The following is a 23,021-nucleotide window of genomic DNA, read 5'->3' on the forward strand; positions in this document are numbered from 1 at the left end:
TCTACCAGACTGAGATATGCTAATTGTTCAAAACTAGTTTTAATTTCACGGAATACATCTAGAGCAGAGGATAAATCTAACCCAGATCTCCAATTACTGATTATAAGTATCTTCCATGGCCGAGAGTGTAAGATATTTATTTCTCCCACCTCAGATAAGTAGATCCATTAATTTAACCATGCTAGAAATTCTTTTCTCCCACCTCAGATAAGTAGATCCAATAATTTAACCATGCTAGATATTCTTATCTTTGCCCACGGACGAAGATAAAATGCCCGTATGGAACTTCTTTTTAACGGTCACCACATTATAATTACCTCCTTTGTTGAAGGCTGTCGTCAGTAGCATCAAGGAAATCTTGTCTTATGGTAATATTTAGAACGCTAATTAATTATTCCTCGCTTCAAATGTCACCATTAAACAGTTTTCACGCACCATTCAAGAAATAATGCTTCATTTTCCTTAGAACTATTTAAAAAGACCGATTTGACTATTAACATTAACTGGATCACTGCGCGTTTGGAGAAAAAGCATCTACCATAGCCGCTCGTGTAAGATAGTTTCATCCCGACCCTCGCGCAGGGTGTTTTGCGGAAACTCGGTAAACCTCGTTTCCGCAAAACACCCTACGCTCGGGTCGGAATGAACCTATCTTACACTCTCGGCCATGGAAAATACTTATAATCTTGCCCACGGGCGAAGATAAAATGCCCGTATGGAACTTCTTTTAATGGTCACCACATTGTTATTACCTCCCTTGTTGAAGACTGTCGTCTGTAACGCATCATGGAAACCTTGTCTGGTTGCAATATTTAGAACGCGAGTTAATTATTTCTCACTTCAAATGTCACCAGAAACAGTTTTCACGCACCTTTCAAGAAATAATGCTTCACTCTTCTTAGAACTATTTAAAGACCGATCAGACCATTTACATACTCTGAATCACTGCGCGAATATCCATGACAACCACGAATTATTGCATACGCAATTTTTTTCACTAAGCACAAAAGAGTTCCGACAAAAAAATACATTTTTACTTAATTTTGTTTAACTGAGGTGGGAGAAAAAGCATCTACCATAGCCGCTCGTGTAAGAAAGGTTCATCCCGACCCTCGCGCAGGGTGTTTTGAGGAAACTCGGTAAACCTCGTTTCCGCAAAATACCCTACGCTCGGGTCGGAATGAACCTATCTCGAAGTCTACTCCGAAGAACAGGCACAAAACATTTAATTTTCACAAAACCAGGATAAAGCCATTCTTCATTGAGACCAGATGATTGAAGGGTCTCATGAATGTACAATGGGAATCTACCCAAATCTCCATACAAGGCCAAAGTGTTAGTAACAATGCTATTTTAAAAAATACAAAAACACGGTCTTGAGTAATAAACGCTTTCACACACTCCGCTTGTCAACATACACATCAAAAGGTAAAATATTCAATAAATGTTCTTCTGAATTATTCCTTTCTTCCTAAATTGGTGTTTGCTCACTCCTATGTTGACGAAACAACTACCCATTTTGTACTATAAAATAAGGTAGACGAACTGGTAAGGTGACGAAACATCCGGTACCCATCAAGAATATGTGGAATTGAATCACGGTGCTTTAAGAAATTCTTTTATCATTGATGTTTGCACAAAGTTTTACTGAAATGTGTTCAAACTTTTCATAAGACTGTTGACTTTGACGTTCGATCTGCATATGTATTCATAAGCATATTGTCACTTAACATGTGTTAAATGACTCTCCCCCCCATGATTCTGAGGACAGTAAGTCTAGTTCAAGGTCAAGAATCCTATAAACACCTTTTTCTGCAAAATAACTTGAGGACTGTTTTGGACCTGTCGACTTCCTTTTTGTTTTGTTTCTTCAAAGATTAATGTTCCCATTCTTAAAAAATGCAGTTTAAGAACAATATTCCATTTTATTGGAGTTTTTTTAGTCAAGTTCTAAGAAAAATATATAAATTTAAGCATAATCATGTTGGAATATGTGTGATAATATTTACAAACAAGTCACTGTAACTTTTCTAACAAGTATGTATATTATACTTATTTTAAAATTCATTATCTACAATCAAATACATTCTTAATAAGTCTAACACAGGTGAAGACATGCTCTCTTGTAGGCAATGTTCATCCATGTATGCATACTGCCATTTTAATAATATCTTAGACAGTAAATATGGAATAAGTATCTTCAAGTCTTTGAGGTCTGTCATCCTCAACTCTAACTATGTCATAACAATAGTATTCCAGGAGTTCTCCATATTCTGCGATCTTCAACACTAAAACGTTCATTGGTATTTGAATGCCACCTTTTTAAAGGTATCTGAGAAAGTCAACACACAACAATAGTATCCCAGAAATGTTCCATATTCAATTATCTTGAAGACTTTAAAGTCTGCCATCTTCAAAACTAATACAAATGTATGTTCATCAGTTATTGAATGCCACCATCTTAAAAGTCTCTGAGAATGTCAAAACACACTACATGTATCTATTTCATCACAATTCTAGGAGGTAATCGTTATTCAGTCAGCATATACATTGAACAGCTTAGCTACTTCTTTAAGGTCTTTTTCTTTGGCTCCGTCAGCGATGACCTGAAACCAGGAAAAATGTTGTAAAAAAAACATTTATTTTTTGATAGTTTTCATTAGCATAAAACGTTCTTCTTGAAGCAAGTATAAAATGTGGATGACGCTTACTGTATATTTGAGTTTTTATCTATTTATTTTTATCCATCAAAATTTAAGCCATCAAAATTCTGAAAGGAAGTTTGTTTTTTGGTGTCACCTTCATGTAAAAGAATGGTAAATACATGTGTATCATTGGGCAAGACTTTGTGCCTGTCAAATCTGGCTGAAGTGAGAACAAAAAAAGAAGAAAAATATAGTCAAATGGTTCACACAAAGTTAACGTCAGTTGTTCACTATAGAAAAGACTTGGTCAATGTAAAGATAACATAATGACAGTTGGCACAATGGGGGCTGTCACTGTACACTACCTGTCTGGCGATGTCTATACGGGTTGGTTCCCCCTGGAAACCCTCCAGGTTCCATAATACAACCCCAACCACACGCCCGTCCTTCAGGTAGAATATCACACCATTTCCATAGTCACCCTCATTGAAATGTCTCTCTGCAACAAGAAACCAAAACCAACATACTATACTTCATTATTATTTTTTTTATTATACTTTGGGGCTTAAATTCTATAAATTATGTATAAATGGTTCATGTCAGATTGGATCAGTATTATTTCAATTCAGTAACAGATTTAAAGTGTGAAAGAAAAAAATGGTTTGTTTCCACCAACCTGACCAACCCTTTTTTTGAATTAATATGTTAATTTTTTTAAGGAAACAAGTGTCACATATATTTACCATTTTTACTTGTCTTGTCCTCTTTCTTCTCGGACGTTTCCTGGGAATACAATTATGGGAAAATTAAATTTCAAAACTACACATGGAAATAATAAAAGAAATAAATGGAGTATAAATTAAAAAATATGTTTATTACAGAATAGATAAAAAAAGAAGAAAAAGATTGATATTTATATGATCCAACCAACCAATTGCATGACCCCCCCCTTATATGAGATGACCAACCCCTGATATAACCCCACCACCCCCTTACAGGACCCCACCAACCCCCTTATATGACCCCACCAACCCCCTAATAGGACTCAACCAACCCCTTAAAGGACCCCACCACCCTCTTATAGGACCCCACCAACCCCTTATAGGACCCCAATCCCCCTAATAGGACCCCACCACCCCCTTATAGGACCCCACCAACCCCTTATAGGACCCCCCCCCTTATAGGACCCCACCAACCCCTTATAGGACCCCACCACCCCCTTATAGGACCCCACCAACCCCTTATAGGACCCCCATCCCTTAATAATACATCCCCAACCCATTATTGAACCCTTATATTACCAAGATTGACCCATTTTATGACACTATCAACCCCTCATATGACACCAACAACCCCTTATATGAACCCATCATCAAATAAGTTGGGGGTCTTAAGTGTCATATAATTGATGGGATCTGGAAACAGCCTCCAGAGTTATCAGCTTGTGTCACAATCAAGCTAAAAGAAGTAAATATAAACTAAGCAGAAATCACCTCATCAGTTTTCCTCCTGAACACGGAGCAAGTGTCTAAACTGGAGTCCACCATCCCAACAGCCTCATAACTTAACATGCCAACAGTGGACCTGCAAGATACAGCATGGAGTCAGAATAAATGGATCACAGCATCTGTCTTTCCATTATCATATTTTTACCCTATATCATAAAGCATAGCTGTATACATTTACAGCCTGTGAAGAAATAATATAAATTTCTCAGATACTGGTTCAAACAGTTCAAAAGTTATTGTGCTGACAAGATATTAACAAACCATGACCCTTTATGAGGGCAGATTATCATGTTCCCTCTATTTCTACTCTGCATAAGTCACTAACCAAAACATGGACTGGTGCCTGTATGACTGTGCGTCTCCTGCCATGTTAAACCCTGCGAGTCGCCCGGTAATGTATGCATGATCGTGATGCTCAACCCTTCGTCTGCCCAAATGAGGGTCGTAAAAACATGCACAATCTCCAGCCTGTATGGGTGGGAAGCGTGTAACACAAATTATACAACTGAAATATCTAATGGAAAGGACTGTATTATACAGGCAGTGATTATTTTGGGTGCAATTTACTGCTGTCCAAAGGCTGTTTCAACTTGAGAAATAATGTTCATTTTCCCCAAAATTTCATGATATTTTCCCAATTAATTAAATACAGATTCTGTGAATCAACAACAGCTGTCACAGAGACAGCGCACTCGACTATTCCGCCGCTTTTCAGTGTAAGGATTGAAAAGTTTTAGCAAAACATGCATGGATCACTGTTAGATTAGATTTCAATGCAATACATGTGTGGAGATATTAACATAAATGTGGTTACATGCAAAATTTTAACCAGAATTTTTAAGCGTATTAATAAAGGGCCATTATTTGCAAAACACAGTTATCTAACTTGATTATTCAATTAGGTTGGGTGGTTGAATACCATTGTATAAAGTCTCAATGCAATACTTTAAGTAGTTGCTGAGATATTATCCTATGTTTGCTAACATGCAAGACCTTAACCAGAATTTCTAAGTCGCATAATAAAGGGGCAAAAATTATATGATATGAAAGATAGAGTTATCTTACTTGATTATATAAGAAGGTTAAATGGTTGGGAGCCTGTGTGTAAAGTTTCAATGCAATACGTGATGTATTCGCTGAGGTATTGCCTTAAAAGTGGTAACATGCAAAACCTTAACCAGAATTTCTATGTCGAATAAAAATGGGGCCATTATTTAAATTTAATGCAAACTAGAGTTATCTTACTTGGTTATTTAAGTAGATTGGATGGTTGAGTACCATTTTATAAAGTCTCAATGCAATATATCCAGTAGTTGCTGAGATATTAACCTATGTGTGCTTACATGCAAAACCTTAACCAGAATTTCTGAGTCGAATAATAAAGGCCTATTATTTGCATTAAATGCAACCTAGAGTTATCTAACTTGGTAAGTTAAGTAGGTGGGATGGTTGATTACCATTGTATCAAGCCTAAATGCAATAGCTCAAGCAGTTGCTGAGATATTAACCTATGTGTGCTTGCACGCAAAACCGTAACCAGAATTTCTAAGTTGAATAATAAAGGGCAATTATTTGCATTTAATGCAACCTAGAGTTATCTTACTTGGTAAATTAAGTACGTTAGATGGTTGAGTACCATTGTATCAAGCCTCAATGCAATAGCTCAAGCAGTTGCTGAGATATTAACCTATGTGTGCTTGCACGCAAAACCTTAACCAGAATTTCTAAGTCGAATAATAAAGGGCAATTATTTGCATTAAATGCAAACTAAAGTTATCTTACTTGGTAAATTAAGTAGGTTGGATGGTTGAGTACCATTGTATCAAGTCTCAATGCAATACCTCAAGCAGTTGCGGAGATATTAACCTATGTGTGCTTGCACGCAAAACCTTAACCAGAATTTCTAAGTCAAATAAAAAAGGCCTATTATTTACATCAAATGCAAACTAGAGTAATCTAACTTGGTTAATTAAGTAGGTTGGATGGTTGAGTACCATTGTATCAAGTCTCAATGCAATACTTCAAGAAGTTGCTGAGATATTAACCTATGTGTGCTTGCACGCAAAACCTTAACCAGAATTTCTATTAAAGTCAAATAATAAAGGCCTATTATTGGCATTAAATGCAAAGTAGAGTTATCAAACTTGGTTAATTAGATAGATTGGATGGTTGAGTACCATTGTATAAAGTCTCAATGCAATACCTCAAGTAGTTGCTGAGATATTATCCTATGTGTGCTTGCACGCAAAACCTTAACCAAGGGGTGATGCCGACGCCGACGTGACGCCGACGCTTGGGTGAGTAGTATAGCTCTCCTTATTCTTCGAATAGGCGAGCTAATAAAAAAGCAATGAATTTCTTAAAAAATTAACAAAATCTTGATAATAAGTCCTCTTTGCCTTTGATGGAGGAAAGATAGTGTCGTTTTGGCAAACAGGAGAATAATACTGCTAACATGATTGATTCATATAATGTTCAACTTTTTTAGGGTTTTAATCTATTGTTCAAGGATAAAAAAATGGACTCTTTTTACCAAAATAAATTTCCATTAACATTAACATTTTTCAAGTCTTTTTTTCTTCAAGCACAAATATCGCTACTTTAACAAATAAAATACAAATCAAATTGGAAAAATAAGTCTGAACACTCCGATTTCTATGACATCAATGTGGCCATAAGTTTTTTTCATAAGATAGTTAGTTAAAGGAAAAAAACATTTACATAATCAAGGCTTAGTTAAAGCTCATTCAACTCACAGCATATATATCTGACTTGGCCTGAAGCTCGCTGTTGACCAGGAATCCCCCGTGTTGTTTGTCTAGCTCAAGGGCGCCAGACCGGGCCAGCTCAGTGTTGGGTTCCACCCCCACAGCCACCACAACATGATCTACCGACACCTGAGGAAAAGGTGAATCAATGTGGTCAACTTTATAACAGTTCAATCATTTTATGTTGTCTGTCTAGCTCAAGGCCGTCAGACCATGCCAGCTCTGTGTTGGGCTCCACCCCCATAGCAACACAAGCAATACAAGAGCTTACATAAATATGTGTTGAAAACACTTGTTTTTTTTCTTTAAATTTGACCATGGATTTCTTTTTACGAAAAAGACTGAAGTTTAGAAATTACTTATACAAAATGTTTTATTTATACCAGCCCTGAACAATAAATCCACAAATCTCTCCTAACCCCTGAGATAATGAATGTACGGGCTCACTGTGGGTTCCATTTTTTTTACACACATTAAAATACTATACAGCAACACCCGACTGTATTTTTTTATCAAAAGACTGTGACCATGAAAAAGCACTTTAGCCCTTAACCCACGACCAAGCACTGTGGCCATTGACCAGCCGTTATTAATGAGCCCCCTGTGATGTGACTTTCTCAAAATACATGTACAGTGTGTACATGTGCTCAAACTCACTTGGCTCGAATTCCTCGTTGGCTCGAACTGGATGTAAGGGACCGATTTCTATATATTGAATGTAAACATTCCCGCTTGGCTCGAAATTTCCGAGGCTCGAGGGTATGTAGCCGGTCCATTGGACTTCGACTGTATGTGTATTGCCATTGTCAGGCTGAGAACAAATTTTCTTGTGACCATAGAGCAGTTTCTGAGCTATGATGAGGAGAGGTCAAAGTGCAAATTTTGTCCAGATGACAGATGAGATGAGATGAGAGTAGTTTATACTCACTGTCTGTGAATTAGAGAGCTTCAGTTTAACTTTTCCATTTTCAAATACAGCAGATGTGACATTGGCATTTGGAACAACCGTAACACCATCTGAAACAAAACCAACAGCAAACCGCCAATATAAGTTCAATTTGCACGTTAACACTGCACATTGGTTATTTTAACGTTCTCAAATACATGTTGTTCCTGACAATACCTTTGAATGAAGAAAATAGTAAAATGAAAGGAAAGATTCCATATCAATATTTAGTGGAATATGCAGTATAGAATATTTTAGTAATGTGATTCATCAGTGTATGAAAACATTTAGTCAGTGCTCAGTTACAAAAGTCTGATCGACTTAACGATTAACCGTGCACTAACCAAATGTTTTTTTACACAGATGAACCACAATTCTAAAATATTTAACATTAATATTTACACTCATTACTTTACTCACTTTATGATGATAATCTAACTATAATGCTGGAAATAACGCTTTCAAGATAATTAAAGGTAGTATGATACAGATGTTTGAACAACGGCAGCATTCATCAGAGTTGACCAATCACAAATGTTATTTTTATTTAGATCAGTGGTATTCCAAAAGTTGTGTTCATAAGAAATGATAAGAATATGAATGTAATTAAAAGATTGTGAGTTAATCTAATAAAGTACATTAGAAGGGTTAATAAAATGCTTTCACGTAAAGTGAGTCAAAGGCGTTAGTAAGTTCTTGTAGTCTAATTTCGAAGATGGGGGCGCAAAAATGTTAAAATCTCCATGTTGCCATATTTTCACCCAGCAAGTACATGTAGTATCATTTAAACATTTCCCATACATGATGACGTCCTTTTGACAGGTTCCTCTGTTTTTTACTCCCAAGTTTGTAGGTTATAATTGCAACAAAATATATTGACGGAAAGCCTTTGAGGAATGTGATGTTTACAAATGTAAATAAGGCTCGAAAACCAAAACCACCCTACAATCAGTTTACACGAAATCAACTGGTAAATATTCTTGAGCTCTCATATTTTGAACATATCCATGTTTTTTGGCATATAGGAGACTTGAGACAATGATTGAACCTAGATAGGTGTTTTTCTATACAAGGTAAGTGACATTAAAAAAACAGGAGACTTCTACTCACATTCTTTTATTTGATCTGTGGTGTACTGACTTAAATATTCTGGCAATACTTTCGCCATATTTCCTGAAAAAAATAATAAAATCAACAAATCAATGATTAGTTTTTTGAACTCTTCTGTAAAAATAAAAAATCAAAAAAGCATGATGACAATGTAGACCAATCACTTCCAAACATGTTCTGTATGCTGCATGTAAATCACAATCTCTTTCGTTCCATGTAAAGGTAATAATTCAGAAAGCTGTATACTACCATGTCTTATTAACGGACTTTGTCATACAATCACATATTTGCATTGATAATCCTGAATATTAATTTATAATGATATATATATATATTTCTCCCACCTCAGATAAGTAGATCCAATAATTTAACCATGCTAGATATTCTTATCTTGCCCACGGGCAACACCACATTATAATAACCTCCATTGTTGAAGACTATCGTCAGTAGCATCAAGGAAATCTTGTCTTATGGTAATATTTAGAACGCTAATTAATTATTTCTCGCTTCAAATGTCACCATAAAACAGTTTTCACGCACCATTCAAGAAATAATGCTTCATTTTCCTTAGAACTATTTAAAAAGACTGATTTGACTATTAACATTAACTGGATCACTGCGCGCGTATCCATGACAACCACGTGCCATCGCATATCCATACGCAATTATTTTCACTAAGCACAAAAGAGTTCCAGCAATACATTTTAAATTAATTTTGTTTAACTGAGGTGGGAGAAAAAGCATCTACCATAGCCGCTCGTGTAAGATAGTTTCATCCCGACCCTCGCGCAGGTTGTTTTGCGGAAACTCGGTAAACCTCGTTTCCGCATAACACCCTACGCTCGGGTCGGAATGAACCTATCTTACACTCTCGGCCATGGAAGATACTTATAATATTATATAACTGGAAGTCTTGATAATACAATATTTTGTTCAAGGTTCTAACGGATGATGATTGTTAATCCTGAAAAATAGCACAGGGTCTGTTTAAGTATGAGGGATTCAAGCCCAAAGCAGCTTAAAGGGGCATAGACAGGCCCCTTTTGAAATTGTGTCCAGAGTCATTTAAATTCATTTCAAGGTACTCTCCTACTGCTTTTTGATACAAATGTCAGAGCAAAAAAACAATCCTAACAAAAACCGTACAAAAGTGAAGTTATAAGCTGTAATTCCTGATATCAGGATAAATTCTGAGCTTTACAATCCCTGTATGCTGGTAATAGGGATGACTACAAAATGAGTACATTGGATCTTACATGGGATACATTGGAACACAGTGGAGCTTTCGAAATGGCAGAATAGCTCTTCTGAAAGTTAAATTGTATACTTTCATCTCTCCAGTTTGATCATTTCCTATTATGTTTTGCCAATCTGACTAAAGAATACGATCTTCCTAAAAGATCTGATAACTGTATCAGCCCATTGGTCATTTTCATTGTACAGGATTTCCCTTATTGCTATTAATATTGACCCAAGACCGGCCTAAAATAGTTCGTTATTTGTTTTTTGTCAATAACAACAAACAAAGACAAACCCTTTCATACCTTTCTCTGGAAATATCTGATATACTTGACATTTGTTCTCTGCCCCTGAAATAGATGCATACCTGTCTGATAATCTGACTCTCAAATAAAAATACGCTTTTTACCAAACTACAATTTATTAAAAGTTAATAATGCATTTTTATTTTTGTAATTTTAAAGCACTTTTATGTTAAACTCATTTGACTTCAATGATCAAAACTAAAAAAAGCAAATGATTTAATATTATAAAAAATATTAGCCTTTATATATGTTTTTATATTTATAGCTATGTAGCCATAAACTCCCAATATAAAAATCGCCAAATTATAGCTTTGATCATTTTTGTCAAACGAGTAAATAATATTAATGCATTGAAATGTCTAATTACCTTTATATGCAAGTCCTACTGAAAGTTCGCTGCCCAGGAATCCTCCTCCGATCACCGCTACTGACTTTGCAGTGTCTAAAACCTCTAGTAGCCGCCATGCATCTTTCAGCTTTAAACACATAGAAACATATCAATAATTATTGTTTGTGGAATTATGTCAGATCATTTTGTTGCGGTAATTACAGTTCAGAATATGTTATAAATTCACAAAACTTACTGAGTTTAGTTTGATGACATCTAGTTGACATGTGTGAATATTTGTGGCCTCAACCTTGTATATCCTGACCACAACTTACTATCTTAGTTTAAAGGCTCACAATGTAAGTTGATGCCAAATTATTATTTGTTATTTTAATGCATTGTCATGTTTAACTTATTTAAGTTTAATACTGAAAACTGAAAGAAGCATTTGATTTTAGTAACTGGTCCCAATTTCTCGAAACTTCTTAAGCTTAACAGGCTTAAGTCGCTTATTTCAATTAGCCTAAATACATACTGAAAATGGATTTTGATAAATGAAAAATGGCTTACTGTCATTATCATATAGAATATTCCTACATAATTTCTAAAAATTCTTTCAGAAGTAAAATATACGCATTTTATAGAACAACAAAAATAGTCAGATTAGCTTAATCCTGTTATAAGAGACTTAAGAAGTTTTGAGAAATTGGGGCCAGATATAAAATACTTCTTAATCTTTATCATTAAAGTCAAAAGAGCAAAGCATGATAATGCAATAAAATCCAATTATTTTTTTTGCATCAACCTATACTGAGCACCTTTATTTTTAATTTATTTTTACAACAATTATGAAACAAATCTCGTTACAACATTATATAAATCACTCTTATTGGCACGATTGGGGAAAAACAACATGTGAGGGATCCCTTTTCAAAAGTAGGATCCCTTTTCAAAAGTAAGTATGTCATGGCCACGACTTAGTGATAACTAAGACATGGAAATGCCATAGTAAGATAGTGGCCATGATGTAACAAAGTCGTGGGAACCAGGTAGAAAAAATCAAACATGCCAACTCAATGTCAATAAAGGTTTGTCTTACTGAATGCATTTGAGACCCATGCCAAGTCCAGAAAAAAAGCTTCAAATTATAAATATATACATGAATAGCGAATTTGAATCTCTCACATTTCTGAACAGTGTGATCCTCTCCTTTACGTCCTGGCAGGCTCGAGTTAACACAGATACATGCCGAGGTCGACCTCCTGAAACACAGAAATTCAGGTCATACTTTTAAACAATAACACTGCACTTATCATCCAATGTCTAAATGTTAATGCAAATGTTATATAAAGCAGTTGAAGAAGTTTTGGGAACAAATATATTGATATCACAATATTAATGTATCAAATCCATGCATCATTGTGCAAACATTTATAACTAGAAACACTGTCTATTTATCATTATGGACCAAATCCATTGTGTATTAAAACCCACAGCACTTTAAAGCTGCAGTCTCACAGATTGACAGTTTTGACATTTTGTAAGTTTTCGTCTCAGAATCAGCTGACTTTGGAACCAATCCCTTCAATTCAGTCATATAAGATAAGTCACAATAAAACAGCTCTCAATTGTTAGGAAAACTGCCAAAATGCTCATTTTCTTACAGCTGAAGTAATGTTTTTAGCCATAAAATATCAATTTTCGAATGTAAATATGAAAAACTGCGATCTGATCTTCTGTCAGTAGTCCTGTATCACTGGTTTCCAAACATTTACTGTACGCAAAAATTGGCTCATTCCAAGACAAAAAAAAGAAAGTCAAAACATTAATCTTAAAGAGTGCAGTTTTAATAATTCAAAAGAACACTCCTTGGAATTTCCATTTCACCCTTTAGCACATAGGCAAGTGGCTAGATAAGTGGCCCGTATAAACATACAGTATATTGTTTACAAAAAGGAACTGGCAAAATTGATATATTAAAATGAGGGGCAATGCATTTACATGCAGTTGTCAATAGTCGGCCATATTCGATACATGCGCTAATGGGCAACGTCGGCCAAACTCATATACATGCGCTAAAGGGTTAAAGTAAGTTTGATTAAGAGTGAAAGTGGATTTGATATTGTGTTTATTAACTTCTTGTTTGACTACTTTTCGTTATTTAAGTCTGAAACTTGGGTTCTTCAGTAAGCATTTTGGTAATGCCACTTTGACTTAGAATTGAATACCAATGATGTATGTGCTTGTCAAAAGCAATTAAAAAATCAAATTAAAGTGACTCTGGGGCCCAAAACACAATCTCATGAAAGGTCTCTCTAAACTCTTTATATATAACAAGTTTGCTATCAAAAAGTGACTCTGGGGCCCAAATCACAATCTCATGAAAGTCTCTCTAAACTCTTTATATTTAACAAGTTTGCTTACTTATTAATTACGCAATCCCATGAAACGTCTCCATAAACTCTTCTATATACCAAGTTTGGTCACTATATGTCAAACCCTAGCTAAAATTATTCAATTCATAAGGCGACTTTGATGCTGACCTCCCACCAGCCCGCCCCAACTATGACGCATTTCATTCTAATACCTTGTTTGTGAAAACCTAGTTACGAATATAAAATTGTGCCTGTCAAAAAAGGAAAATAAAAACACTAATAAAAGGTATAGAAGTTTTTTTTATTAAAATCCAAACTTGCCCTAGAACTTAAACCTGCCCTAAAATTTCCTCCGAAGTCAATCATGGGCCATAACTTGTATAAAGAATAATATGGAGTTATGTAACCTTATTGAGTGATGGTCCTGAACAACTGTGTAAAAAATTAAGTCAATTGAATAAAGGGTATAGAAGTTATTAATAAATATGCCAGCCTGCCCTAAAACTTTAACCTAAGTTCCATAGTCAATCAGGGGCAATAATTTGAACAATTGTGTGAAGTATTAAGTGAATTCAATGAAGGGTACTGGACTTATAAGTGAAAATCCCAACATTCACATCAAACTTTAACCGGACCCCGATGCGTGGGCGAGTAGTATAGCCCTCCTTATTCTTCGAATAGTCAAGAAGTGTGTCCTATACACAGTATAAAACGGCAAGTTATCTGTCAAAGGCATATCTGAACATACCTGTGGCAATTAGACATTTGTCAAAGGCTATCTGTACACCATTTTCTAGCAGCACTGTTTTATTAACACTGTCTAAGTTTAATACCTGAAATATACAAAAGGATTACATTATAGTCTCAAAGTTATGACATCAAAAGTACTTTGATATCTTTTGCTCACGACTTATTTACATTAATGTACATGTGTATTCTGAATATTCAAAATTATATCATACATTAAATTTTGCTGCATTAGGAACACCTCAACCGTTTCATTCAAAAACAACCTCGGATGTATATGGTCGGTTTACGATGTAAAAAATCTAACCATTTAACTACACTGCAAGTAGAACGCGTTGTAATTCCAATTAAGCAGTAAAACTTAATGACTATACTCTTGGGAATCTTAATTATTTATGCATTAAAACATTCAGTGGCATTCAATTTAAACTTATTTATACATAAAACATGTTAAAACACTACAATTAATAACTACAATATTTTAAAATTCTACTACTTCTACTGATGTACCAGTATACATCTGAGGGTGTTTTAAACCAAGAACAAGAGCTGTCACAGTATGTGACGAATGCCCCCGAATGTGACATTGACCTACGAACAAGGTCAGTACATGAAAAGTTTATCTTGCCTTTAGTTCACTTAGTGTATCTTTCACCTTAGAGGTAGGGACATGGGTCTTGCACACGACACGTTGTCTTCGTATGTGGAACACATGTAGCAAGTGATTTTAAAATCTGTCCATACAAGGGAAAGTAACAGCCCTGACACGACAACCTATACTCTATGTCCTTATATGCAGCACTCCATTGTGAATAAACACTAAGTGTGACCTTGACCTTTGAGGTAGGGACACGGGTCTTGCACGCGACACGTCGTCTTGGTATGTGGAACACATGTGGCAAGTTTTTTTAAAATCTGTCCATACAAGGGAAAGTTACAGCCCGGACACAAAAACCTATACTCTATGTCCTTATATGCAGCACTCCATTGTGAATAAACACTAAGTGTGACCTTGACCTTTGAGGTAGGGACACGGGTCTTGCACGCGACACGTCGTCTTGGTATGTGGAACACATGTGGCAAGTTTTTTTAAAATCTGTCCATACAAGGGAAAGTTACAGCCCGGACACAAAAACCTATACTCTATGTCCTTATATGCAGCACTCCATTGTGAATAAACACTAAGTGTGACCTTGACCTTTGAGGCAGGGACACGGGTCTTGCACACGACACGTCGTCTTGGTATGTGGAACACATGTGGCAAGTTATTTTAAAATCTGTCCATACAAGAGAAAGTTACAGCCCGGACACGACAACCTATACTCTATGTCCTTATATGCAGCACTCCATTGTGAATAAACACTAAGTGTGACCTTGACCTTTGAGGTAGGGACACGGGTCTTGCACACGACACGTCGTCTTGGTATGTGGAACACATGTGGCAAGTTATTTTAAAATTTGTCCATACAAGAGAAAGTTACAGCCCGGACACGACAACCTATACTCTATGTCCTTATATGCAGCACTCCATTGTGAATAAACACTAAGTGTGACCTTGCCCTTTGAGGTAGGGACACGGGTCTTGCACCCGACACGTCGTCTTGGTATGTGGAACACATGTGGCAAGTTATTTTAAAATCTGTCCATACAAGGGAAAGTTACAGCCCGGACACGCCAACCTATACTCTATGTTGTTATATGCAGCACTCCATTGTAAATAAACTCTAAGTGTGACCTTGACCTTTGAGGTAGGGACACGGGTTTTGCACGCGACACGTCGTCTTGGTATGTGGAACACATGTGGCAAGTTATTTTAAAATCTGTCCATACAAGGGAAAGTTACAGCCCGGACACGACAACCTATACTCTATGTCCTTATATGCAGCACTCCATTATAAATACACTAAGTGTGACCTTGACCTTTGAGGTAGGGACACGGGTCTTGCACCCGACACGTCGTCTTGGTATGTGGAACACATGTGGCAAGTTATTTTAAAATCTGTCCATACAAGAGAAAGTTACAGCCCGGACACGACAACCTATACTCTATGTCCTTATATGCAGCACTCCATTGTGAATAAACACTAAGTGTGACCTTGACCTTTGAGGTAGGGACACGGGTCTTGCACGCGACACGTCGTCTTGGTATGTGGAACACATTTGGCAAGTTATTTTAAAATCTGTCCATACAAAGGAAAGTTACAGCCCGGACACGACAACCTGTACTCTATGTCCTTATATGCAGCACTCCATTGTGAATAAACACTAAGTGTGACCTTGACCTTTGAGGTAGGGACACGGGTCTTGCACGCGACACGTCGTCTTGGTATGTGGAACACATGTGGCAAGTTTTTTTAAAATCTGTCCATACAAGGGAAAGTTACAGCCCGGACACAAAAACCTATACTCTATGTCCTTATATGCAGCACTCCATTGTGAATAAACACTAAGTGTGACCTTGACCTTTGAGGTAGGGACACGGGTCTTGCACGCGACACGTCGTCTTGGTATGTGGAACACATGTGGCAAGTTATTTTAAAATCTGTCCATACAAGGGAAAGTTACAGCCCGGACACAAAAACCTATACTCTATGTCCTTATATGCAGCACTCCATTGTGAATAAACACTAAGTGTGACCTTGACCTTTGAGGCAGGGACACGGGTCTTGCACACGACACGTCGTCTTGGTATGTGGAACACATGTGGCAAGTTATTTTAAAATCTGTCCATACAAGAGAAAGTTACAGCCCGGACACGACAACCTATACTCTATGTCCTTATATGCAGCACTCCATTGTGAATAAACACTAAGTGTGACCTTGACCTTTGAGGTAGGGACACGGGTCTTGCACACGACACGTCGTCTTGGTATGTGGAACACATGTGGCAAGTTATTTTAAAATTTGTCCATACAAGAGAAAGTTACAGCCCGGACACGACAACCTATACTCTATGTCCTTATATGCAGCACTCCATTGTGAATAAACACTAAGTGTGACCTTGACCTTTGAGGTAGGGACACGGGTCTTGCACCCGACACGTCGTCTTGGTATGTGGAACACATGTGGCAAGTTATTTTAAAATCTGTCCATACAAGGGAAAGTTACAGCCCGGACACGCCAACCCATACTCTATGTTGTTATATGCAGCACTCCATTGTAAATAAACTCTAAGTGTGACCTTGACCTTTGAGGTAGGGACACGGGTTTTGCACGCGACACGTCGTCTTGGTATGTGGAACACATTTGGCAAGTTATTTTAAAATCTGTCCATACAAGGGAAAGTTACAGCCCGGACACGACAACCTATACTCTATGTCCTTATATGCAGCACTCCATTATAAATACACTAAGTGTGACCTTGACCTTTGAGGTAGGGACACGGGTCTTGCACCCGACACGTCGTCTTGGTATGTGGAACACATGTGGCAAGTTATTTTAAAATCTGTCCATACAAGAGAAAGTTACAGCCCGGACACGACAACCTATACTCTATGTCCTTATATGCAGCACTCCATTGTGAATAAACACTAAGTGTGACCTTGACCTTTGAGGTAGGGACACGGGTCTTGCACGCGACACGTCGTCTTGGTATGTGGAACACATTTGGCAAGTTATTTTAAAATCTGTCCATACAAAGGAAAGTTACAGCCCGGACACGACAACCTGTACTCTATGTCCTTATATGCAGCACTCCATTGTGAATAAACACTAAGTGTGACCTTGACCTTTGAGGTAGGGACACGGGTCTTGCACGCGACACGTCGTCTTGGTATGTGGTACACATGTGGCAAGTTATTTCAAAATCTGTCCATACAAGAGAAAGTTACAGCCCGGACACGACAACCTATACTCTATGTCCTTATATGCAGCACTCAATTGTGAATAAACACTAAGTGTGACCTTGACCTTTGAGGTAGGGACACGAGTCTTGCACGCCACACGTCGTCTTGGTATGTGGAACACATGTGGCAAGTTATTTTAAAATCTGTCCATACAAGGGAAAGTTACAGAGCCGGACGGACTGACGGACGGACGGTGCGATTTTAATATGCCCACCTTCGGGGGCATAAAAATGTGCAAAAAATGGCAGGAGCACAACAGATTCCTATGCAGTTGCATGACCGCAGATGCAATATTTTTGGTGCTGCATGTGACAGAAGATTTTTTAGACCATTTTTTAAGTAACTCACAGGTAATAACTCTTGGTTAACAGATGAAATGTGGCACAGGTGCACCACAGTCCATGCTGACCAACATTCCTATGAAGTTTCATGAGAGCAAGAACAATACTTTTGGAGCTATAAGCGACAGTTTTTCAAACATTTTTTACTAATTCAAAAGCCATAACTCTTTTAAGAACAAGAAAAATGTGAAAGAAATGGCAGGTCAGCACAACAGTTCATGCTGAATTACATTTCTATGCAGTTTCATAGGTGTAGGTATAATACTTTTGGAGCTACAATCGCCACAGTTTTTCCAGACCATTTTTCACTAATTCAAGAGGCATAATAATTGGTAAAACCAAGAAAAATGTGAAAGAAATGGCAGGAGCACAACAGCCAATATTGAATCTGAAATGTCACCACTGGTCTTTCGTACACAACAGAAAAGAATTCTGTTTCATTGCTGAAGCTTATTAAATGAATCAGGACATTGAATCAAGACATTTTGTTAAGTTAGGTAAGACACTACAAACAAACAATATTTAAGATGGCCAAGTGTCATAAATAATTATCAAGGAGGTGATCATACTTTCATATTCTGTATATATCCTAGTCCTCCATTTTCAGAGAAAGGTAATTTCTTGGCTTCCATGTAGAGCCCAGCACTGAGAAATACACTGAAAAGCGAACAAATTATCTCACTTGCAGGTAAATACATACATTTTCTGTAATTTATATCCTATAGTGTTATGACCTTTTGACATCATTTACACCAATGAAAAAACATCAATTAACACTTTTCTACAAAAAGGGCATTTTTGAATATTGAAGTCTTTAGCACAATCAGTAATACCATAGATGTAAATTTTAAATGATTCTTTTACACAGTAAAAAAATGTAACCAAGTTGAAATTCTGATAGTTTAAGGGAGACAATTCATGCAGATTGATTTTACTTTCTATCAATAATTGGTTATTGTTTCCATTAGACCATGTTATATTGTTGAGCGATTTCTTTGAAATTGATCAGGTGACTGTAAGTTTCAATGATGCAAAGATTTTCCCTCCGTGTTGAAAATGTTTCAGAAGTTGTGGAACCTTTAAATTTGATTTGGTCCAAGTAAAGGAAAACTATTATGTGATAACCAGCATGAACTGCATTCAGCTGAGCAATCTATGATTGAGAGTGAGGAGTCCAGTCCCTCAGACTTGAGCATGCTCTTATATTATATGGAACATTATATTGGATTAACCTAATTCGAACAATATGGACATTTTATATTTATGATAACTAAAACGGTGCAACAAAAGATTAAAACAATCCCATGCCTTCTTAACATTTCCGTAAGAACTATTTGATTTGTGTGAAAAGTTAAAGACTCAGGTAATAAAAACAATGATCTGCCTGAAAAATAAAAGATCCTACCTCCGTTTCTTTCCAAATACATTTGTGTATTCGTATGACCTGTATGCCAGAGGGTCTTCATCAAACCAGAAGTTTTTGGAAAGAGGGGGCCTCATGTACGGGGGGTAGTCTTCTTCACTGATCATAAGTACCTACAAAATCATGGAAGTCCTCAGATGTTAAAACAATTTCTAAGACACTGTCAAGTCATGCATATGTCGCTTCAAAATAAAATTAAGACCATTTAAGTGACATTAGCATTTCTGCAAATTTTAGACTTTAAAAGCAATAATTTTTAATCAATACAGCTTTTAAATGATGAGGGTACACTTTGAATTAAGCCCTATATGTATTTTGATATGATATGGATAATTTACAGTGCACAAAACATGAAATACATTTACTGGTTACGGCAGAGATTTGTCAATGTGAAATAAAAATAGAAATACTATAAACATGAACTTTAACTTGAGAGGTCAGCTTTCTTCTATGTTTAATTACTCACATTGATGTAATGTCACTGCTTTTCACGGTCCACAAAAATGCTTAATTGGCATTCATTGGCTTAACTAATTTATATCTTTGATGAGAGTGCATCTCTATTTATGGGTCCTAATTTTTCAACCAAGCAATCATTGGCATGGGCATCTGCTCTAATTTCATACTCTCGAACTGTATCATAAACTGCATGATGTCAGTGGAGAAAGGCAAGTGCTCGGAGTGTGGTGATATTGCAGACGATTTATGACTGCAGTTTTGCACACAAAAATAAATTTAAAAAAATAAAATCCACAAATTTATGAATTTCACAATGCTGAATATATAATGGATTCAACAGTTATACATTGGTGTAAAGATATTCGAGACAGAATGGAAAATATGTTTCCAACAAGGGATGACCTTACTCACCTTAGCTGTTGGGTCTTTAGTTCTGATTGCCTTATATGCCTCTAAACTTGCCACCCCTCCCCCTATCAACAGGTAAGGTACATGGCTCGGATAGTCTGGAACCTTCGACCAATCTACTTCTTCTTTTGCTTAACAAATAAAACAAGTAAACGGTACACATACAAAACAATGAATGATGGAGGATTTAGTACATTAAAGGTGAGGAAATACTGTTGGTTCATATACAAGTAGAAATGTCTGTTCATGTTTGTGAACTATATTTACTATCCTGCATTCAATAATAGTTATTGATTCTGACTCACATTAAAAAACATAATCACAAGTTAGTTTATGTAACATTTTGTGTGTAAATACATTTATTAGCAGTAATTTACCATTTTGGTTAGGCTTTGGTCTCTATGATAATTAATTATCAACAGGGTGAGTTGAAGTTTTCAGCACTCACAAAAATATGTGGGTACAATCTTTTTTTAATTCAAGCCCTGTATAAAGTGCTAAAGATAATCATGAGTTATTGGCAAGTTTTATTTACAATACTAGGCTATTCGGTAAAAAATAATGAAGGACCCAATGTTTGCCTCACCATTCCCAGAGCTGTCACCAGTCTCTTTACTCCCCACAGGCATTTGTCCACCCTCCTCGGCACCAAGCTCATCTATAGCCACATCCCTGTGGGTCTCTTCCTCATCTTCCTCAGCTGCATAAACCTTCCCCAGCCGTTGCCAGTACTGGAGAAACAAGGATTTTGTCATAAAAGCTATATAGGATTTCCATATGTGTTCTAACCAATTAAGATGCTATCCAAAGACATATGCAGAGAGCTGATGCAAAATTGGATTTGTAGTTCTGTCTTTGACCTCACAATCTATATGAAGTGCATGGTCACTTCTAATGATAGGAAGATGGTAGCCACCTCGTTTTAGATGTGAAGCAATATCTAAAGTATGAGATTAATTACTTCAGAAGAATTGCAAAATGGATTTCAGGGATGCAAATCTCTTCATAAAATGTCATGCTGCTATTCAAGGTTACGAAACGAACAATAAAATGCTATGCTTCCATTACAATGTTGAGAATCAAATTATAAAATGCTATGTATGCTTCTATTCAATTTGTTCATCAAAATAAACTAAAAGAGGCCTTCAGTTTAAAATTAAAAAAATAGTATAAAAAGGTGATTCTATGCCTTGGAGTGTATTGTACATACAGGTAAAGATCAAGTCCTTTAGACTGTTGTCAGTTTAGTATAAAAATGTTATGATAAAAGATCTGCACTACTTTTCAGGCTTTCTAAAATTCCAGATTTTAAATATTGCAGGGTTTATGTTATATACTTTTTATGCCAAACATTAGGTTTTCATTCTGAGGGTCAGGTAGAAGCCAATTTGTCTGACTAGCATGTTTACCAGATAGGCAGAGAGAGTGAGGCCCACACCAGCTGCTGCTAGGTAATGTTGGGAGGCCCTGCCATGAGTCCTCCCTCTGTTAGTTGACCCCTGCCTGTCCTCTTTCCCCTCAACTTCAATGTTCAACTTATTTCTCTGTCCCTGTCCAGTTACTGTCTCAGTACAACAACATCGCAAACCTTGAAAAAAAACAACAATAAACACAATTTAAACAATACAGCGAAATATTAATTGAAATGCACACATGTACAGTGAAGCTATGCAAAGGCTAACCTAAAGCATTTCAAACTGCAGGTCCGTACGCTTGAGCTAGGTGTCAAACTATAAAGGTCTTTCTTTAGTAACATCTAATTATATTAGATTAAGTGGAGGCAAAAGGGATATTTTTCTCCATGAATCACCAGTTACATGTACATGTATAAAAGAACCATTTTTAAACACTCTGAACGCTAACATTATGTCAAATTACGACTTCAAGCAGTAATCATATGCATGCAAATTCATTATACATCCCCTTTGATTTCAATTTTAAGCATTTGCCATTAGCGGGAACATATAAATTTATTTGTACGCCCGGAGTATGGAGTATGACTTGTTACACCCTTGCTATGGATTTGTCTAACACTTCCATATAATATTTAGTGATTTTTATGAAAATATTATTCTATATACTCAACAATAAGATTGAAAGATATAATGGGATCTTCTCCCTTTTTCATAACTCTGAGCACACTGAATGTGACTGATTGACAGTGACAGTGTGCTCAAGAGTGATGTAATAGGTTAAATATTTTACAATACAGCCTTATTTTACGATGACAGCTTTAATTTTATGAACTGTTGTAATTGATTTGACGTACAAACCTTTGATTCCGATTACAGAACCTGATCTTCTTAGTAAATGATTAAATTTAAGCATGTTTTTGCTACACATTGACATTGTAACCGGTAGAAAGAAGTGTTAGGGGAGGTAAATCTTTATTGAACTCAAAGAAAAATTAACTCGAGAAAGAGTAGCCGGATGCACTCAATTGCATTTTTTCGGTAGAATCATTTTTCTTCGGAGGCTTGAACAAAGTTTTTTTTTATAAACGTATTTTATGAGAGAATGTGCTTTTAAAAAGTGTAAAAACATACGAGTTTACTAATTTTGATGTTATGTTGT

General features: G+C 36.4%; 1 protein-coding gene across 1 annotated transcript; it reads right to left on the reverse strand.

Moving 5' to 3' along the window:
• Nucleotides 1-1,928: 1,928 nt before the first annotated feature.
• LOC128228206 (apoptosis-inducing factor 1, mitochondrial-like) lies at nt 1,929-22,825 on the reverse strand. Its single transcript, XM_052939371.1, has 18 exons — nt 22,721-22,825; nt 21,857-22,035; nt 21,034-21,178; nt 20,451-20,578; nt 19,563-19,693; nt 18,727-18,814; nt 13,973-14,057; nt 12,035-12,111; nt 10,889-10,997; nt 10,522-10,566; nt 8,978-9,040; nt 7,850-7,938; nt 6,910-7,050; nt 4,479-4,621; nt 4,139-4,229; nt 3,389-3,428; nt 3,011-3,144; nt 1,929-2,606 (listed from the first exon to the last, which is right to left on the reverse strand). Exons 1-18 carry the CDS (start codon nt 22,794-22,796, stop codon nt 2,535-2,537), a joined length of 1,836 nt encoding a protein of 611 aa, XP_052795331.1. The 5' UTR covers nt 22,797-22,825; the 3' UTR covers nt 1,929-2,534.
• Nucleotides 22,826-23,021: the final 196 nt, after the last annotated feature.

This window comes from Mya arenaria, chromosome 3 (assembly GCF_026914265.1).
Source record: "Mya arenaria isolate MELC-2E11 chromosome 3, ASM2691426v1".
NCBI classification, from domain to species: Eukaryota; Metazoa; Mollusca; class Bivalvia; order Myida; family Myidae; genus Mya; species Mya arenaria.

What these genes read in the sequence shown, in the direction of transcription:
- LOC128228206 (XM_052939371.1), bottom strand. Translation starts at nt 22,796, where the DNA reads ATGTCAATGTGTAGCAAAAACATGCTTAAATTTAATCATTTACTAAGA. An exon ending in TGGTGACAGCTCTGGGAATG is followed by an intron (nt 20,579 to 21,033) that starts GTGAGGCAAACA and finishes TTATTTGTTAAG; the next exon opens with CAAAAGAAGAAGTAGATTGG. An exon ending in AGTAGGACTTGCATATAAAG is followed by an intron (nt 10,567 to 10,888) that starts GTAATTAGACAT and finishes CATCTATTTCAG; the next exon opens with GGGCAGAGAACAAATGTCAA.